General features: G+C 45.4%; 1 protein-coding gene across 2 annotated transcripts; it reads left to right on the top strand.

Moving 5' to 3' along the window:
* The first annotated feature begins 2,189 nt into the window (after positions 1–2,189).
* On the top strand, positions 2,190–15,660 carry Umod (uromodulin). 2 transcript variants are annotated; one of them, XM_031384596.1, is made up of 11 exons: positions 2,190–2,297; positions 3,145–3,277; positions 4,052–4,831; positions 4,920–5,027; positions 6,444–6,652; positions 8,007–8,155; positions 9,985–10,230; positions 12,781–12,943; positions 13,474–13,555; positions 14,262–14,303; positions 15,339–15,660. In XM_031384596.1, exons 2-11 carry the CDS (start codon positions 3,184–3,186, stop codon positions 15,398–15,400), a joined length of 1,935 nt encoding a protein of 644 aa, XP_031240456.1. In that variant the 5' UTR covers positions 2,190–2,297; positions 3,145–3,183; the 3' UTR covers positions 15,401–15,660. The 2 variants fall into 2 exon arrangements, with proteins under 2 accessions (XP_031240456.1, XP_031240455.1); XM_031384595.1 differs by having other exon boundaries at positions 3,089–3,277.

Raw genomic sequence — 15,660 nt, 5'->3', positions numbered from 1 at the left:
ACAATCACTTGTACACACAAAGACATACACATGCACACATATATACATACAAACATATACACACACACAATTGCACTCACACACGCACACACAGGCACCACACACCATACACCACACACAAACTGCAAAAGTGAACAAAAAGATATTTCTCACTTTGGCAAAGAGAATAGAATGCTGGCCAAAATGAAAGTTAATACTCAGAACTATTTTGTACTAGAGGGAAGTTGTAAATTATTGTTATTGTTATATTTTATTTTACTGTTTGTGGCAGGGTCTCATGCAACCTAAGCTGGCCTCAAACTTACTATGAAGCTGACAATGGCCTTCAGCTTCTGATCCTCATTTCTGAACTCTCAAGTACCTGGATTATAGGTGTGCACCACTACTCTCCGTTTATGCTGTGCTCAGGACTGAGCCCAAGGTTTGTGTATGCTAGACAAACATTCTAGCAACTAGGCTATATCTTCAGTCCCTCTAAATTTATTTTTAAAATACCACTGGGATGCTCAATATATCGATATTCTTAAAAGTACATGTCGCTTTGGTCCAAAACTTTCACTTCTAGGAAGTTATGAAGGAAGAGACAGAATAAGAGATGTCCCAGGAAAGTCAATGTGGTTGTCATGGTTATGCTTACTGCTCAGTCAATGTATTGGGTTTTTCTCAACACAATGACATTAAGTTTTGAATTGTCACCTGCATGGGGCTGAGTGTGGCTTGTGGCTCAGCTTCTAGCTATTTCTATCTGTGACACCATATCAGACCACATTAATCTCAAGAAGAAGAAAGACCAAAGTATGGATGCTTTGGTCCTTCTTACAAGAGGGAACAAAATACTCACAGAAGGAAATACAGAGACAAAGTATGGAGTAGAGACTGTGGGAAAGGCCATCCAGAGATTACCCCACATGGAGATCCATCTCATATACAGTCACCAAACCCAGACACTATTGTGGATGCCAACAAGTACTTGCTGATAGATAGGATCCTGATATAGCTGTCTCCTGAGAGGCTCTGCCAAAGCCTGACAAGTACAGAGGAGGATGCTCATAGCCAACCATTGAACTGAGCACAGGGTCCCCGATGGAGGAGTTAGAGAAAGGACTGAAGGAGCTGAAAAGGTTTGCAATTCCATAGGAATAACAACAATATCAACCAACTAGACCCCCTAGAGCTCCCAGGGACTAAATCACCAACCAAAGAGTACACATAGAGGGACCCATGGCTCCAGCTGCATATGTATCAGAGGATGGCCTTGTAGGGGCATCAATGGGAGGAGAGGCCCTTGGTCCTGTGAAGGCTCTCTGCCCCAGTGTAGAGAAATGCCAGAGCAGGGAGATGGGAGTGGGTGGGTGGGAGAACACCCTCATAGAAGCAGGTGGAGTGGGGACAGAATAAGGGGTTTCAGAGGGGATAACATTTGAAATGTAAATAAAGAAAATATCTAATAAAAAAGAAAAGCATCTGCTGCAGAATTTGATTGAATCAAACATCACCAAGTATTTCCATTTGCATCATCCCCATTAACCAGCATCACTGTGCACAGGGTGGGGCATCTCATCTCACAGGCAAAGGGAATGGTCTCATGAAAGAGAAGAGTTAAATTCCCTGGGATACTAGCCATGGTGGACTCAGGCAAACAGCCTCTTCAATTATAAGATTCTTCCCCAGCCCAAGGACCCTCTACTGTCTGGACTCCAGTCTTGTCTGACAGAGGTCCAGTTGAGAATGTCCAGATAGTCTTTCAACCTGATGCCATTCTCAGAGACTCTTTCCTGTCTGGACTCTCGTAGGGAGGACAGATCTGGTGACGCTGTTCTTCAGAACAGGTATGCATTCCAGGCTTCGAAGCAAATGTTCCTTTTATCCTAACTCACGCTGGCTTCAGACACTGTCTTTTTCCTTGGCCCTGTGGGCTTGGGTCCACCTCGTCCTTGCTCAGGTCCAAGAAAAAGCCCAGCACCTTGGCACTGCTTTGCCAGTTAATGTCTAACTGAGGAATGTCTTGCTGCCAAAAGGTGCAAACAGAGACCTTGTATTTCCAGGCACAGGTGTGACCCCAATGTCAATCATCTTGTGTCTCTAACTACCAGGGGAAAAACTAACAACAACAACCTCATGGCTTGGAAAAGGTGAACTCTATGCCAAAAGGAAAGAAAAAATTCTACCCCCACAGAAACAATCTCAAGGGGCAGAAGCAGAGAATAAGTGGAGGGAGAGGGCCAGCCAAGGGCAGACATGTATATATTGATCACAGGCACTTACTTGTGAATGGACCAGTCCTGTCCTGGGTTCAGGTAAGGCTGTCTGGAGCTGTCACCCCCATATCTACTTCTCAAGCTAACCCCATTCTCTTTCAGGGTGGTGGGGGAGGAAGCTTAGCGTCTGGACACTGGGGTCCCACACTAACCATCATGCAATCCTGGTTTGCTGCTGTAAAAACCTAGGGTAATGCTTGCAGCCATCTGGAATTATTTCACCTGTCGCAACTACAATCAATTTGAAAATACTAGTATGCATTATAGTTATATATGTATATAAAGTTAATCATCTCTAAAGTTCCTTATCTTTTGTCATTTCTTTACTTGAGTTGTATGAAGATGTAGACTATATTCATTATTCTCCTTGGTATCTAGCACCTTATTTGGCACATAATAGTCACTCAATAAAGGTTTGTTGGATGAATGAGTAGGTGTGAAGAAATTGTAAGTTCAGGTAATCAAGAGCTGCCTGTAAAACTCCGAGGCTGCCTGTAGTAAGATATTAGTCCCAAGCACCATCCCATCTTGCAACTTTTTGCTCCAAATGAAAGACTCAGTTCTTCAAAATATGCAGCAGATGGAGGTTTGGTGGGTGGGTATGGGTCGTGGGACGTAGGGGCATGTCTCCAGAGGCTTCGGACCCCCACCAAACCTGGAGTCAGAGCACTGCACAGTCTTCCTTATTCATATAAACAGTGCCTTCTGGTCTATATAAATGCTGTTTTCTGATCCATATTGATGGCACACAACCAAAGCATTTCTTCTGTCTATAGGGAAGGGAATTAGATAATGTGTGTGCTCATCCATCTATGTTCTCAGGATTTCAGGCATCGGAAACATAAAGGAAATCCAAAGTACCCAAACTATCCTTGCCTTTGGGCAGGTCTTTCCAGAACCAGAAGTAAAGGGCAGAGCATAAAGGATGGGGAGGCTGCTCCCTTTGACCTGGATGCTGCTGGTAATGGTGGTAACCCCCTGGTTCACAGTAGCTGGAGCCAGGGACTCAACAGAAGCAAGTAAGTGTGTGTGTGTGTGTGTGTGTGTGTGTGTGTGTGTGTGTGTGTAGATCAATGTTCCCTTTGCAGAAGCAATCTTAATCTCTCTTTTAGCAAACTTGAGGTGATCTTTATTCTAAGCCCATTTCTCAGATTGTAATGAGCACAGGACTCACTTCGAAGTTTTGTTAAGATGCAAATTCTGCTTTAGTAGGTCTAGCAAGGGGCCAGAGACTCTGAATTAATAACAACATGTGGGTGATGTTCATGGTGGGACAAATGGCTAGAACATCTCCGAATCATTTCTGTACTTCACAGTAAAGTCACAAGCATGCCCAGTTATATAAGAGATTTGACCCACCTCTTCTGTAAGTGTGAAGTCATCCCATGGAGAGTAGCTTTGCCTTCTACCCTGGAGTCCTCTGGAATTACACTGAATATACTTGTGAGGTCATGGTTTAAAGCACGTGTTCTGTGGTCAGGCCATGTGCCTGTACCCTGCTTGACAACTGGCAAGGGGCTTGCTCTTTCTGAATCTCAATGTTCTTTTCTGTACATAAAGGAAATAAAAATGGGTATCAGGGGTGGGAGGGGTGGGGAGGAAGGTGTGCATTGGGGAAGATTTGGTAAGCTCCAAAACGAAAAGTAGATGAATAGAGGACTCTACTCAGGGGAGCTTGGATGCATGGGTTCTGAAGGTGTCAACAATGTAACAAGTCCTGAGAACCAAGGAAGTCTGTGCCCCGGGCATCTGCAAACTGCTGGGATTCTGAGGTCGGGCTCTTCTGTCCGCAGGAAGGTGTTCTGAATGTCACAACAACGCCACCTGCATGGTGGATGGGGTAGTCACAACGTGCTCCTGCCAGACGGGCTTCACTGGTGATGGGCTGGTGTGTGAGGATGTGGATGAATGTGCTACTCCATGGACTCACAACTGCTCCAACAGCAGCTGCGTGAACACCCTGGGCTCGTACGAGTGCTCCTGTCAGGATGGCTTTCGTCTGACTCCTGGGCTGAGCTGCGTTGATGTGAATGAGTGCACAGAGCAGGGGCTCAGTAACTGTCATGCCCTGGCCACCTGTGTCAACACAGAAGGCAACTACTCGTGCGTGTGTCCCGAGGGCTTTACAGGGGATGGTTGGTACTGTGAGTGCTCCCCGGGATCCTGTGAGCCAGGGCTGGATTGCTTGCCCCAGGGCCCTCGTGGAAAGCTGGTGTGCCAAGACCCCTGCAATGCATATGAGACCCTGACTGAGTACTGGCGCAGCACAGAGTTTGGTGCCGGCTACTCCTGTGATTCGGGTCTGCACGGCTGGTACCGGTTCACAGGCCAGGGTGGCGTTCGCATGGCTGAGACCTGTGTGCCTGTCCTGCGATGCAACACGGCTGCACCCATGTGGCTCAATGGTTCTCATCCCTCGAGCAGAGAAGGCATTGTAAACCGCACGGCCTGCGCACACTGGAGCGACCACTGCTGTCGGTGGTCCACAGAGATCCAGGTGAAGGCTTGCCCAGGTGGCTTCTATGTTTACAACTTGACAGAGCCCCCTGAGTGCAATCTGGCTTACTGCACCGGTGAGTCTGGCAATGCCCTCCATCCTTAGTCTGTAGGGGTCCATCTTGAGGCACAAGCTGTTGACTCTATGTATTGGTAACATTGCAGATCCTAGCTCCGTGGAGGGGACTTGTGAAGAATGCAGGGTAGATGAAGACTGCGTATCGGATAACGGCAGATGGCGCTGCCAGTGTAAACAGGACTTCAACATCACAGGTGAGACCCAGGAGATTTATTGAGAAAATGACTAGCACTTATCTGTAAGGCTCTTGCTGGTGTGGCTCTGTGACCCAGAGGACACATACCCAATCAGTGAGCTGGAAAGGTCACTAATAGCTTGGGCAGTTTGGGGTTCCTCCACAGTTGGCTCCAAAGCCATTAGAGGGTAGGGACTCAGAGGACTTCTTCCTATTCAGTATCTTCTTTCTGAGGACCCCATGGCAGGCCCACTAGATAACCAGAAGCTGCCGAGCCACCTCCACATCAGAAACTGATTGCAGGAGTGTGGGATGCAGGACAAGGCACTGGTCCTCTCTCACCCTGTTTCCTCATGGGGTCATTGAAGATAGCTAAGTCTGTTACAGACTTGGGTCATGTGTGATGCTTGATGGTCTGATTCTGCTGGTATCCAAGTACTCTCTGTATGATGAATTTTACGATGAACACAGTCCTCTCCAAATTGGTGGTGCTTGCTTTCTTGAGGTTAGTTCAGGGTGTGGGTGGTCATACTGAATTTCCAAATAACACCTCACAAGTTTAGCTGTAAAAAGGAACACAATGGAAAGGAAGTTAGTAAACTTCTTTAGTGCTTTAGTAAAATACTTTAACAAGACTTAAAAATGAATTTTTTTTAAAAAAAATTCAAAGGTTTCAAACTTATTTATGTGCATCGTGTGTGTGTGTATGTGTGTAAGTGTGTGTGTGTGTGTGTGTGTGTGTGTGTGAGAGAGAGAGAGAGAGAGAGAGAGAGAGAGAGAGAGAGAGAGAGAGAGAGATGTATACGTGAGGAGGGCCTAAAGTACTATGGCACATGGGTGGAGATCAGAGTACAACTTGTGGAAGCTGGTTCTGTTTTTCCACCGTATAGGTCCTAGGGGCCGAACTTATGAAGTAAGGCTTGGCAGCAAACACCTCTACCCACTGAGCCATACATACATCAACCCCTTATTTGAGTAATAAGAAAAAAAATCTAGTCTTTCATCATTGCCTACTCCAAGCCCTGAGCCTGTTCTTTGTCCAAGAGGGAAACTAACCAGTATACGGCATCAGAGTCACTGTCAGTGTGGGACTGGCACCTGCATGTAGCAAGGATACTCCTCACCCTCCAAAATGGCAATAAACTTTTTCTTCTTTCTATATTCTCCTGTCATCAGGGTTTGATGTTTAACAATGGATGAGTGAAAGACCTTCAGACTAACCTAAATTTTTGTATACCATCAACTTTTAAAGGAACTTGGAGCCGAATGGTTGGCAGTTGGACCCACCCATTGATGCTCATAATTCAGTTTTGTCTGAGACAGGACTGTGATTAGCCCAAGGCATCTTAACTGCCACCATCTGGTGGCCAGCCCAGTGAACATGCTGTGCCCCTGGGGACAGGCTCCTAATCCTGCTGTTCCTGACCATTTTCAGATGTCTCCCTCCTGGAGCACAGGCTGGAGTGTGGGGCCAATGACATCAAGATGTCCCTCAGCAAGTGCCAGCTACAGAGTTTGGGCTTCATGAAGGTCTTCATGTACCTGCGTGACAGACAATGCTCAGGCTTCAGTGAGAGTGGTGAACGAGACTGGATGTCCATAGTGACCCCTGCCAGGGATGGTCCCTGTGGGACAGTATTGAGGGTAAGTCTCTCCCAGTAGAGACAGCAGGGATGATGTGCTTGGTGTCTAATTAAGCCCCAAGTCCACCACTTGTATGAGCTTTGGGGTGAGTTGTTTGACCTAACTGAATAACTTCATCATGGAGGGATTGTTACTTCTCTGAAGGGTATTGAGAGGATTAAATTAATCCACGTGTCACATCTAAGCTTGATCTATATAGATGGCTGCCCATTTTACAGATGGGAAAGGTAGGGCTAGGCTGGCAGTGATGACTTCCAGTCACTAAGGTCAACACTGGAACCAGAGGCAAGCCGGTTTGTGTCCAGGGATCCTGAGAAGAGTCTCACCCCCCCAGAACCATCTGCAGAGATCAGCCCATAAATGTTCATGGGGCTGGTGCCTGGCTTTCTCTTGTCTCCTTCATCCCTGGAAAGAAAGTGGGAAGGAGCAAAAGAACAGGTGGAAAGAAAGAAATTGTCATTTGTTAGGGACAGTGTAAAAAGATATTAGTGATAGCTTGCATATGATTTTTTAGTTTTGAAGAGAAAACCTGCAGTTTTGTTTTTTATATTTGCCATAGATGCTCTTTTTCTTTATTTGCATTTAAAATGATATCTCCTCTCCCGGTTTCCTCTCCAAAAACAACAACAACAAACAAACAAACAAACAAAAACCCTGTTCTCTTCCCCCCTCCCCCCTCCCCCCTCCCACCCACCAACCCACTCTCTCCTGCATCCTGGCCCTGGCATTCCCCTACATTGGGGCATAGCACCTTCACAGGACCAAGGGCCTCTCCTCCTATTGATGACCGACTAGGCCATCCTCTGCTATACATATGCTGCTGGACCCATGAGTCCCTCCTTGTGTACTCTTTGGTTGGTGGTTTAGTCTCTGGGAGCTCTGGAGGTACTGGTTAGTTCATATTGTTGTTCCTCCTACAGGGCTGCAAACCCCTTTAACTCCTTGGGTCCTTTCTCTAGCCCCTCTACTGAGGACCCTGTACTCAGTCCAATGGATAGCTGTGAGCCTCTACTTCTGTATTAGTCAGGCACCTGCAGTTTTGAAACTAGCCCAGGCTTTGAAGATCCACACTCTTCAGGGACATACTCAGATCTTAGGGAGCCATGAGCCCCTATCCCTTCATCCATGAAGCAGGGACTCTACCGTCCAGCTACTTTAGGCCATAGGAAGCATTGGCGGGGTGATGCAGGAGGAGAGTGTAGCTCAGGGTCTAGAGCACAGTGTCTTCTCCTGACATCACTTCTGTTGCGACACAGGGACAGAGAGTGCAGCCTTCCGCTATCCACAGACAATCTTGTTGCCTGTAAAACCCGCTCAGGGTCTCATGTCTCTTACTCTTCTTCCCCCAACACAGAGAAATGAAACTCATGCCACCTACAGCAACACCCTCTACCTGGCAAAAGAGATCATCATCCGAGACATCAACATCAGAATCAACTTTGAATGCTCTTACCCTCTAGACATGAAAGTCAGCCTGAAGACCTCCCTACAGCCCATGGTCAGGTGAGGCCATCAAGAACCTCCAGTGCTCCTGGGGGCTCCACTCCACAATCCCTGATCCCCTGACCTCCTCAGTCCCTTATCCCTTCAGCCCCTCACTCCCTCACCTCTGCAGTTCCTCAGCCCCTTAACCCCTCAGTCCCTCACCCTTCACCCCTTCAGACCCTCAGCCATGAGATCTTCAGCTGCCTTGCCAAGTAGGAACTGGCTTTGGAGGCTGGGAGGCAGGATTACTTAATGGAGACACCCAGTGAGGAACCCCAGAACCCAGATCCCAAGCCAGGCTTTGCCATATATTAACTGGATAGACTTGGGGAACCTGGATCCACCATATAACTGTTGCTCCCCTTGCCAAGGGGCTTTAACAATATTTTCACTGCCTTTCTTAGGACAATGACATTCTGCAAAGGTGAATAAAATACTAGTCTCTGTCTTTTCAGAAGGATTGGGTGGCCTTGCTTCTATACAAGGCACTCCGGACACTCGTATCTCATATTTAGATCTCAGTTTTCATCCTTCTCTGAATTGAAAATGTCTGATTAAAGAAGCATTTACAGATCATGCTCTTCAGAGCTGCCTTGTTTGGGTGCAAAAAGTAGCTGGAGAGGTGAACCAGAAAAAGTCCATCCATTTTGATGAAAAAAATAGAATTCCATTGCTAAATAAAATTCAAAGTCTTTGTGTATGGTGAGTCACAAGCCCCTGATGTTCATGTTGGGAAAAAGAACAGTTACAATCACTAGTATTTGTTGAGCATTTGTGAAATGCTTTATGGGAAACCTCTCATCAGAGTAGTGCAGTAACCCTAAGACAGTGGCTCTCAACCTCCTTAATGCTGCAGCCCTTTAATACAGTTCCTCATGTTGTGGTGACCCCAACCATAAAATTATTTGTGTTGCTACTTCATAACTGTAATTTTGCTATGTTATCAATCATAATATAAATGTTTTGGGGGATAGAGTTTGCCAAAGGGGTCATGATCCACAGGTTGAAAACTGCTGCTCTAGAAGGGGCAGACTCAGGGAAGAGTTTAGGGCTGATATGTGCCTGACATGCTTTCTTTGGGCTATTGAATAGAGTGCTACTTGGCTAGACAGTGCCTTGGGATAATGTAGCCATGTCCTAGACTTGCCTTTAAGGTGCCAGAGTGACGGGTATGTGACCAAACTTGTTTGGGCGCTCAAGGGAGTCTCAGCCTGTTCTCCATTGTGAAGTGGACCTCTGTATTGCTGAGCATTTCTCATACACCTTATTCTGTGTGACACAACCCCCTCTGTCTCCGTTGAGAGACCATGCAGTGAAATTCCCATCAGCTTGTGTATTTAGACTAAAAGCCACCCATTTATAAGACCCCGTCTCCTGTAGGCACTGAAAGTAATGCCATGATGGATCCTCAGAACTCAAGTCTGTAGGACTCCCAGCAGCTCATCTCTTTCTGCCTGTCGAAGGTTGAGACTCAAGAAGTCCAGGAAGACCCCTCAAGAATTTGTCCTGTTTTGAAGAATGGTAGCAAGGGGACACCAGCAGTCCACTGGTCATGATACTCAAGACATGGTCTATAATCTGTGATGTCAGCATCATTGGGGCTTGCTAGAGACGTAGAACCCTCAGTACTGCTTCAGATCTGCTCAGTTGGAGCATGTTTCTTCCCAACACCCCATACCCCTGTGCGCTCACTGCTGTTTGCTTAGCTGTGGTGAGGGATTCCGTGCTGCCACTGAATAAAAATGCCTGATAACTGCAAGGAACTGACCAAGATTGCTGACCAGAAAAGGTAGCCATCTGTAAATGTTCTCAACTTGGTCCTCTTACCAGCTCTTCTTCCTCTACAGTGCCCTGAACATCAGCTTGGGTGGGACAGGCAAGTTCACTGTGCGGATGGCACTGTTCCAGAGCCCTACCTACACACAGCCCTACCAAGGTCCTTCTGTGATGCTGTCCACTGAGGCTTTTCTGTATGTGGGCACCATGCTGGATGGGGGTGACTTGTCCCGGTTTGTGCTGCTAATGACCAACTGCTATGCCACACCTAGTAGCAACTCCACGGACCCAGTGAAATACTTCATTATCGAGGACAGGTAAAGCAGTTGGTCTTATTTGGGGGCTCATGGATGGGCTCTGGAAAGATGTCTTTACAATTAATGTGTGGAAATACATCTTCACAACCCTGTAGCTTAAATTTAGCATTCTGAACCACCCCCAAATACAGGCAAAAAGCCGAAGAAGTGCTTGAGAATGCAGGGATCTACCTTTGCTATCTACTGGTTTTTAGGTGCTAACTCATTAGGATTCTCCCTGGATTTTATTATGTACGGAATTATCAAAAGGCACATATCAAATGTTTTTTGAAACATTTTAAGAGGTGCACTTCTATTTAACTGTTTTTCTTTGTATTCTTGAAATATCTTGTTTTATGCAGTAAAACATTATATTTGGAGAGAGTTCCATACATTCATTGGAGTGCCAAGTGGGCATCTATGACTCAGAAAATATAAGAAACCTGATGGAAAGGCAGGTTCAGAGCAGTAGGCAGAGGGCCTGACTGGAAAGAGTAGGGAATGGGTATGGTCAGCTAAGATGCAGCTGAAACCCTGGGGGTGCAGGGGTGCTGTCCCTTTCATAAGTAGCCTTAATGAAACAGATATTTTAAAAGTTTGCTGATTGCCAGGTGTTGTGGTTACCCCGGTGAGGAGAAGAGTTGAAACCCTTTACACTCACACAGCTTAAATTCTGAAGGCAAAATGGACAGTTGAGTGAACGTGATATGTACAGTGTTGGGGAAAAAGGCCTCTTGGATGAATGAGTTGGGGGAGGGAGAGGCTTCTCTGCCTATGGTGCAGAGAAGGATGACACTTCTGAGAGGTCTTGACTTATTCTTTCCTGAGGGTGGTCCTTAGAGTTGGCCTGATTGACTAGAAGATAAATGTTCAATTGAGTGCTTACCCAATTTCTATCCTCTGTTTAGAATATTCCTCTGTAATAAAATAAAAGTCTGTTCTAGAATTTCTTGATAGTAATAGTGTTCAACTAACATCTGATAGCTCTCATGTTTAACAACTTTGTTCTCACTTGTAAGATCTCTTCTGTTCATATGACAAGTGATACAAAGTGATTGCCATGTGTGGTCATGATCAAAATGTATGCAGGAGTTTGTCAGAAGAAAGAATAAAGATGAAGCAAACAACAATACAGATGTTGGGACACACAGGCAACATGGAGTTGTGCAATGTTGACATGATTTTGACAGAGCATTTGCAGGATGTGAGTTCCATCCTTGGCTTTTCCATTTTCTTGCTCTGAGGTGCAAGTCAGTTCATGTACTCTGATGTTTGTTTTCTCATATGCCACATGGGGATAAATAACACATGCTCTTCAGGAATCTCAAAAGTTATTTTTCATGAGTATAAAATTGTGGCAAGTATGTTCTGAAAAAAGCAAGAAGAAATGTAATGTGTATTTGTGTCTGTATGGGTGTATGAGGAAGCTCATCTGAGCATTATGAGTCATGGAGAAGTGCCATCACAAGACAGGAGGCAAATTGAGAACACTGAAGGTGACCAGAGAGGACACTAGGATATCTGCTTTGGGTTGAGAATTTGGGGCTGTCATGGGCAGTGTTGAATATGGATTTTCCTTTTGGAATGGGCTACTGCTTAATTTCAAGTTACCATTGGCCTCTTCTTCTTCTTCTTCTTCTTCTTCTTCTTCTTCTTCTTCTTCTTCTTCTTCTTCTTCTTCTTCTTCTTCTTCTTCTTCTTCTTCTCCTTCTCCTTCTCCTTCTCCTTCTCCTTCTCCTTCTCCTTCTCCTTCTCCTTCTCCTTCTCCTTCTTCTTCTTCTTCTTCTTCTCCTCCTCCTCCTCCTCCTCCTCCTCCTCCCCCCTCCTCTCCTTTCTCCTTCTTATCCTCCCCCTCTTTCCTCCTCCCTCTCCCTTCTTCATTTTCTTCCTCTTCCTCTTCCCTCTCCTCCTTTTTTTGTCAAGTAGAGTTTGGGATGCTAGGATTGGATCTGATCTACAGTGGTTATCTAATACAGAGTGAATGCCACTCTGAATAATCCTTTCTTGGTTCTTTAATTTGACATTCTAGCTTTCTTCTAAATTATCTTTGAACAAATATGAAATGGAACAGGGGTATCCACTTCATCTGCCTAGAATGGCCAGTATACTTGTGAACTTCTAGGTACCATTACATGCACTGCAGTTGGGTGCATATACTTGTGTTGGCTCAGGAGCTGGCAGGACTCCCTGATTTCTGCTGAAGAGGCATGTACTCAATAGCATTAAATAGATGATGATTCTTGAATATATTTCCTTGGCAATGAGAAATTTCTGACTTCTGGATTGTTCCAACTCTGTAGTTGAAGACTTTTATCAATTTTTTTAGCCCCAAAGGTACTGTAGGCCACACTCTGTCCTAAGCACTTTGCAAAAATAACTAAGTTAATTCTCACAATTATTGCTTGATATGGACTATGATTACTCCTGTATGCCTGTGGAGCAACCGAGGCACAGAGAGGTTAATGGGATACACACAGCTAACAGGTTATGATGTAGTATTAAAACCCTGGAAGTAGAGCTCTAGAGTCTTGGCTTAATCAACTCTATCATATCTTCATGTTTCCCATTCAGATGTCCACATACAGAAGATACAACCATTCAGGTGACAGAGAATGGCGAGTCCTCTCAAGCCAGATTTTCTGTTCAGATGTTCCGGTTTGCAGGAAACTCCGACCTTGTCTACCTTCACTGCGAGGTGTACCTATGTGACTCTATGAGTGAACAGTGTAAACCTGTGAGTCATAAACCCACCATAACAGCCTGCTGGGATGCCCATCTCTATCGTCAAGACATTTGGCCACAGGCATAAAAGAAGACATGAATTTGAGATGGTTTTCCTATCTTAGCATAAGGGTACAGAGCTTCAAAACAGAGTAGGCAGGGCCAGTCAGGACACCTGGTCTACCTGACGTTTAGGAAGCAGTGACTATCTCAGGGTGCTTGGCTGATAAATTGACCTTATTTGCAAGCTGCAAGCACTTTTGTCAATAAGAGGAGCTAAGCCTTCAGCATTATGTGCAACTCAGGTGTTTTAATGTATTCAAGCTTCACAGAAATTCACCAATACTTGCTCACTTTCTCAATCGGAAAAACTCAAAAGAGCTTCTTGCCTGCAATAAACGGTCAGGCTCGGATGTGAGCTCCTATCTCCTGTATGAGGCAGAAGTATGCTCTTTTGACTGGCTGCCCACATTTCATGCCATGCTCACATTCTACCTTCCTTCCCACATATGAGTGATTTTCTATGTCATTATTCCCCCACAGACCTGCTCTGGAACTAGATTTAGAAGTGGGAACTTCATAGATCAGACCCGTGTCCTGAACTTGGGTCCCATCACAAGACAAGGTGAGAGATCTACTCTTTCATCATGCCTCTGAATGGGGAAGAGGCAAGGTGGCATAGCCTGGCTTCTTGGGTCTTACTGGGAACTGAAGAATGAGCATCAGTAGATTCTCTGGGCATAAGATGGGCTATGTGCTGCCTTGCTCTTTTACCAATTGTAGAGGATTCATTCATTCATTCATTCATTCATTCATCCATTGCAGAGACATGTTTTGGTGGTTACTGTGGTTTAATATCTTGTGATAAGCAGAACAGATCTGTTGCTTTGGATCTTATTGATTAATAGGGGAAATGACATCATTTAGATGTGTAGAACTGCAGTTGCCTTAGAAACTTAGTGCAGAAAGAACATGTACACAGAGTTTGGAGCTGTTCTGACAAAGGAACCAGACCAGTCTTGCTGATGGGAAAAGACAAAAGAGAAACTAACCTGTTAGGAGAACTGAGGGAAGCTAGGCCAGTGGTATTGGATAAACTAGTGTAGGTGGGGCTAGCCCTGTGGGACTTTGTAGATCATGATAGGTTTTAAGCCATTCTTCTGAGGTCAATGGGAGTGGGGCTCTGGAGTGATCCAGTTCAGGGGAGAGGTGTGATCAGATTTGGTTTCAGAAAGATGACCTTGACTATGCAGGTGGGGAGGGAAGCTTACCTCAGCTTCCTCAAAAGTCACATGCCTCACTTCTCATGGGTCTTTCTGTTTCTCCCAAAGGTGTCCAGGCCGCAGTGTCCAAGGCTGCTTCCAGCAACTTGAGTAAGCTTAGGTTCTTTCTGTACAGTTACCTGCCCCATGATATCCCTCTGTGGTTTCTATCTTGGGGTCTGAGTGGACTGGAGGGCATAGCCTTTGAAGCCTGAGCTGCCAATAAGTGATTTATCTTGGAAATTTCTAGACATTGGTCTGTATGCATGTACACACTGGTGTTGTCTCACAGTAATGTGCAGGAACAAATGCATGACCCAACAGTCTAGAGAATGCAGTATCCAGGTATATTTGCACACATGCTCATATCTCTATGGTATCACACACAGATGTACACACAGCTGCAGTTGCATGCATGCAGGCATACATGTATGTTTGCTGCTCAAGTATCCACATATATTCATTACAAGCCTGTTTCCCAAGGACATGTACATCTGCCCTGCCCTTTTCTTGGCACTTCCTGAAGCTGAGGGTCATGTCTAACACCTTCAGGGGCTATTCTACAGGTTACAAATATTTGCTGAGAGCCACTATTTGCCAACTGAGCCAGACAAATATGAACTTTCTTTTCTTCAGGCCTCAGACCACAAAAGCCAGAAACTGGTGATATTTTTGTGGCCTTTGTCTTATGCCTGCTGCCTTATTTGACACTTCAGATAAAATTGAATCCACATAACTAACGCCTTTCTTGGCTTGTGGAACCTGGATCTAAGAGAGCTGTTACACCGACCTGGTGTTTATTATAAGTTCTGTACCACTGAGCTCAGAGCTGGATAGTTGTCTTGCAACTATGACTTAAGCTTCTCCTGTGTGACTAGTTTCCAGGGTCTCTGGGATGGTTGAGAATGTTAGGTACTAGAAGAGAGTCCACACCAAGTATTCAGGAGACACTACTGCCATTTCAAAACAGTTCACATGGAATGGAGCCCTTATCTACTCTCCCACCCAAAGCAGATACCTTCTCCTAAATGCCTAGTCAGAGACGGTAGTCTTCCTTCTTGACTATTCTGTAGGAAAGTGTCATATGCTATTCTGCACAAAAGCTCACCAGCATCTGCCATGTCCCTGTATTTGTTTACCTTTTAGGGCTCCTGAGCATCTGGCTGCTGCTGTTTCTCTCAGCTACTTTGACCCTGATGGTTCAATGATGGAAAGCGGAAAACCTGGTGTGGCTCCCAGCTCCCTTCCTGCTGGCCAGGAGTGGGGATGCAGGCTGGTTACCAACCAGGAGAGAGGGAGCTCACACCACCTCCAGCTTTCACTTACTCTCTTCTTTTAATCCTTGCCATCAAAAACAAGTTGGTATCTTTCAGTGCTGCTCTTCTTTCAAGTGGGACTTGGGATATGACTGTACATGAAGCTCCTGTCTCCTTAAGGAACATGGCAAAATAATACGTTTAAAGCATCA

This window comes from Mastomys coucha, unplaced genomic scaffold, assembly GCF_008632895.1.
Source record: "Mastomys coucha isolate ucsf_1 unplaced genomic scaffold, UCSF_Mcou_1 pScaffold21, whole genome shotgun sequence".
Taxonomy (NCBI): domain Eukaryota; kingdom Metazoa; phylum Chordata; class Mammalia; order Rodentia; family Muridae; genus Mastomys; species Mastomys coucha.
Note: the sequence above shows the minus strand (reverse complement) of the source record. Positions and strands in the feature narration are given on the sequence as shown.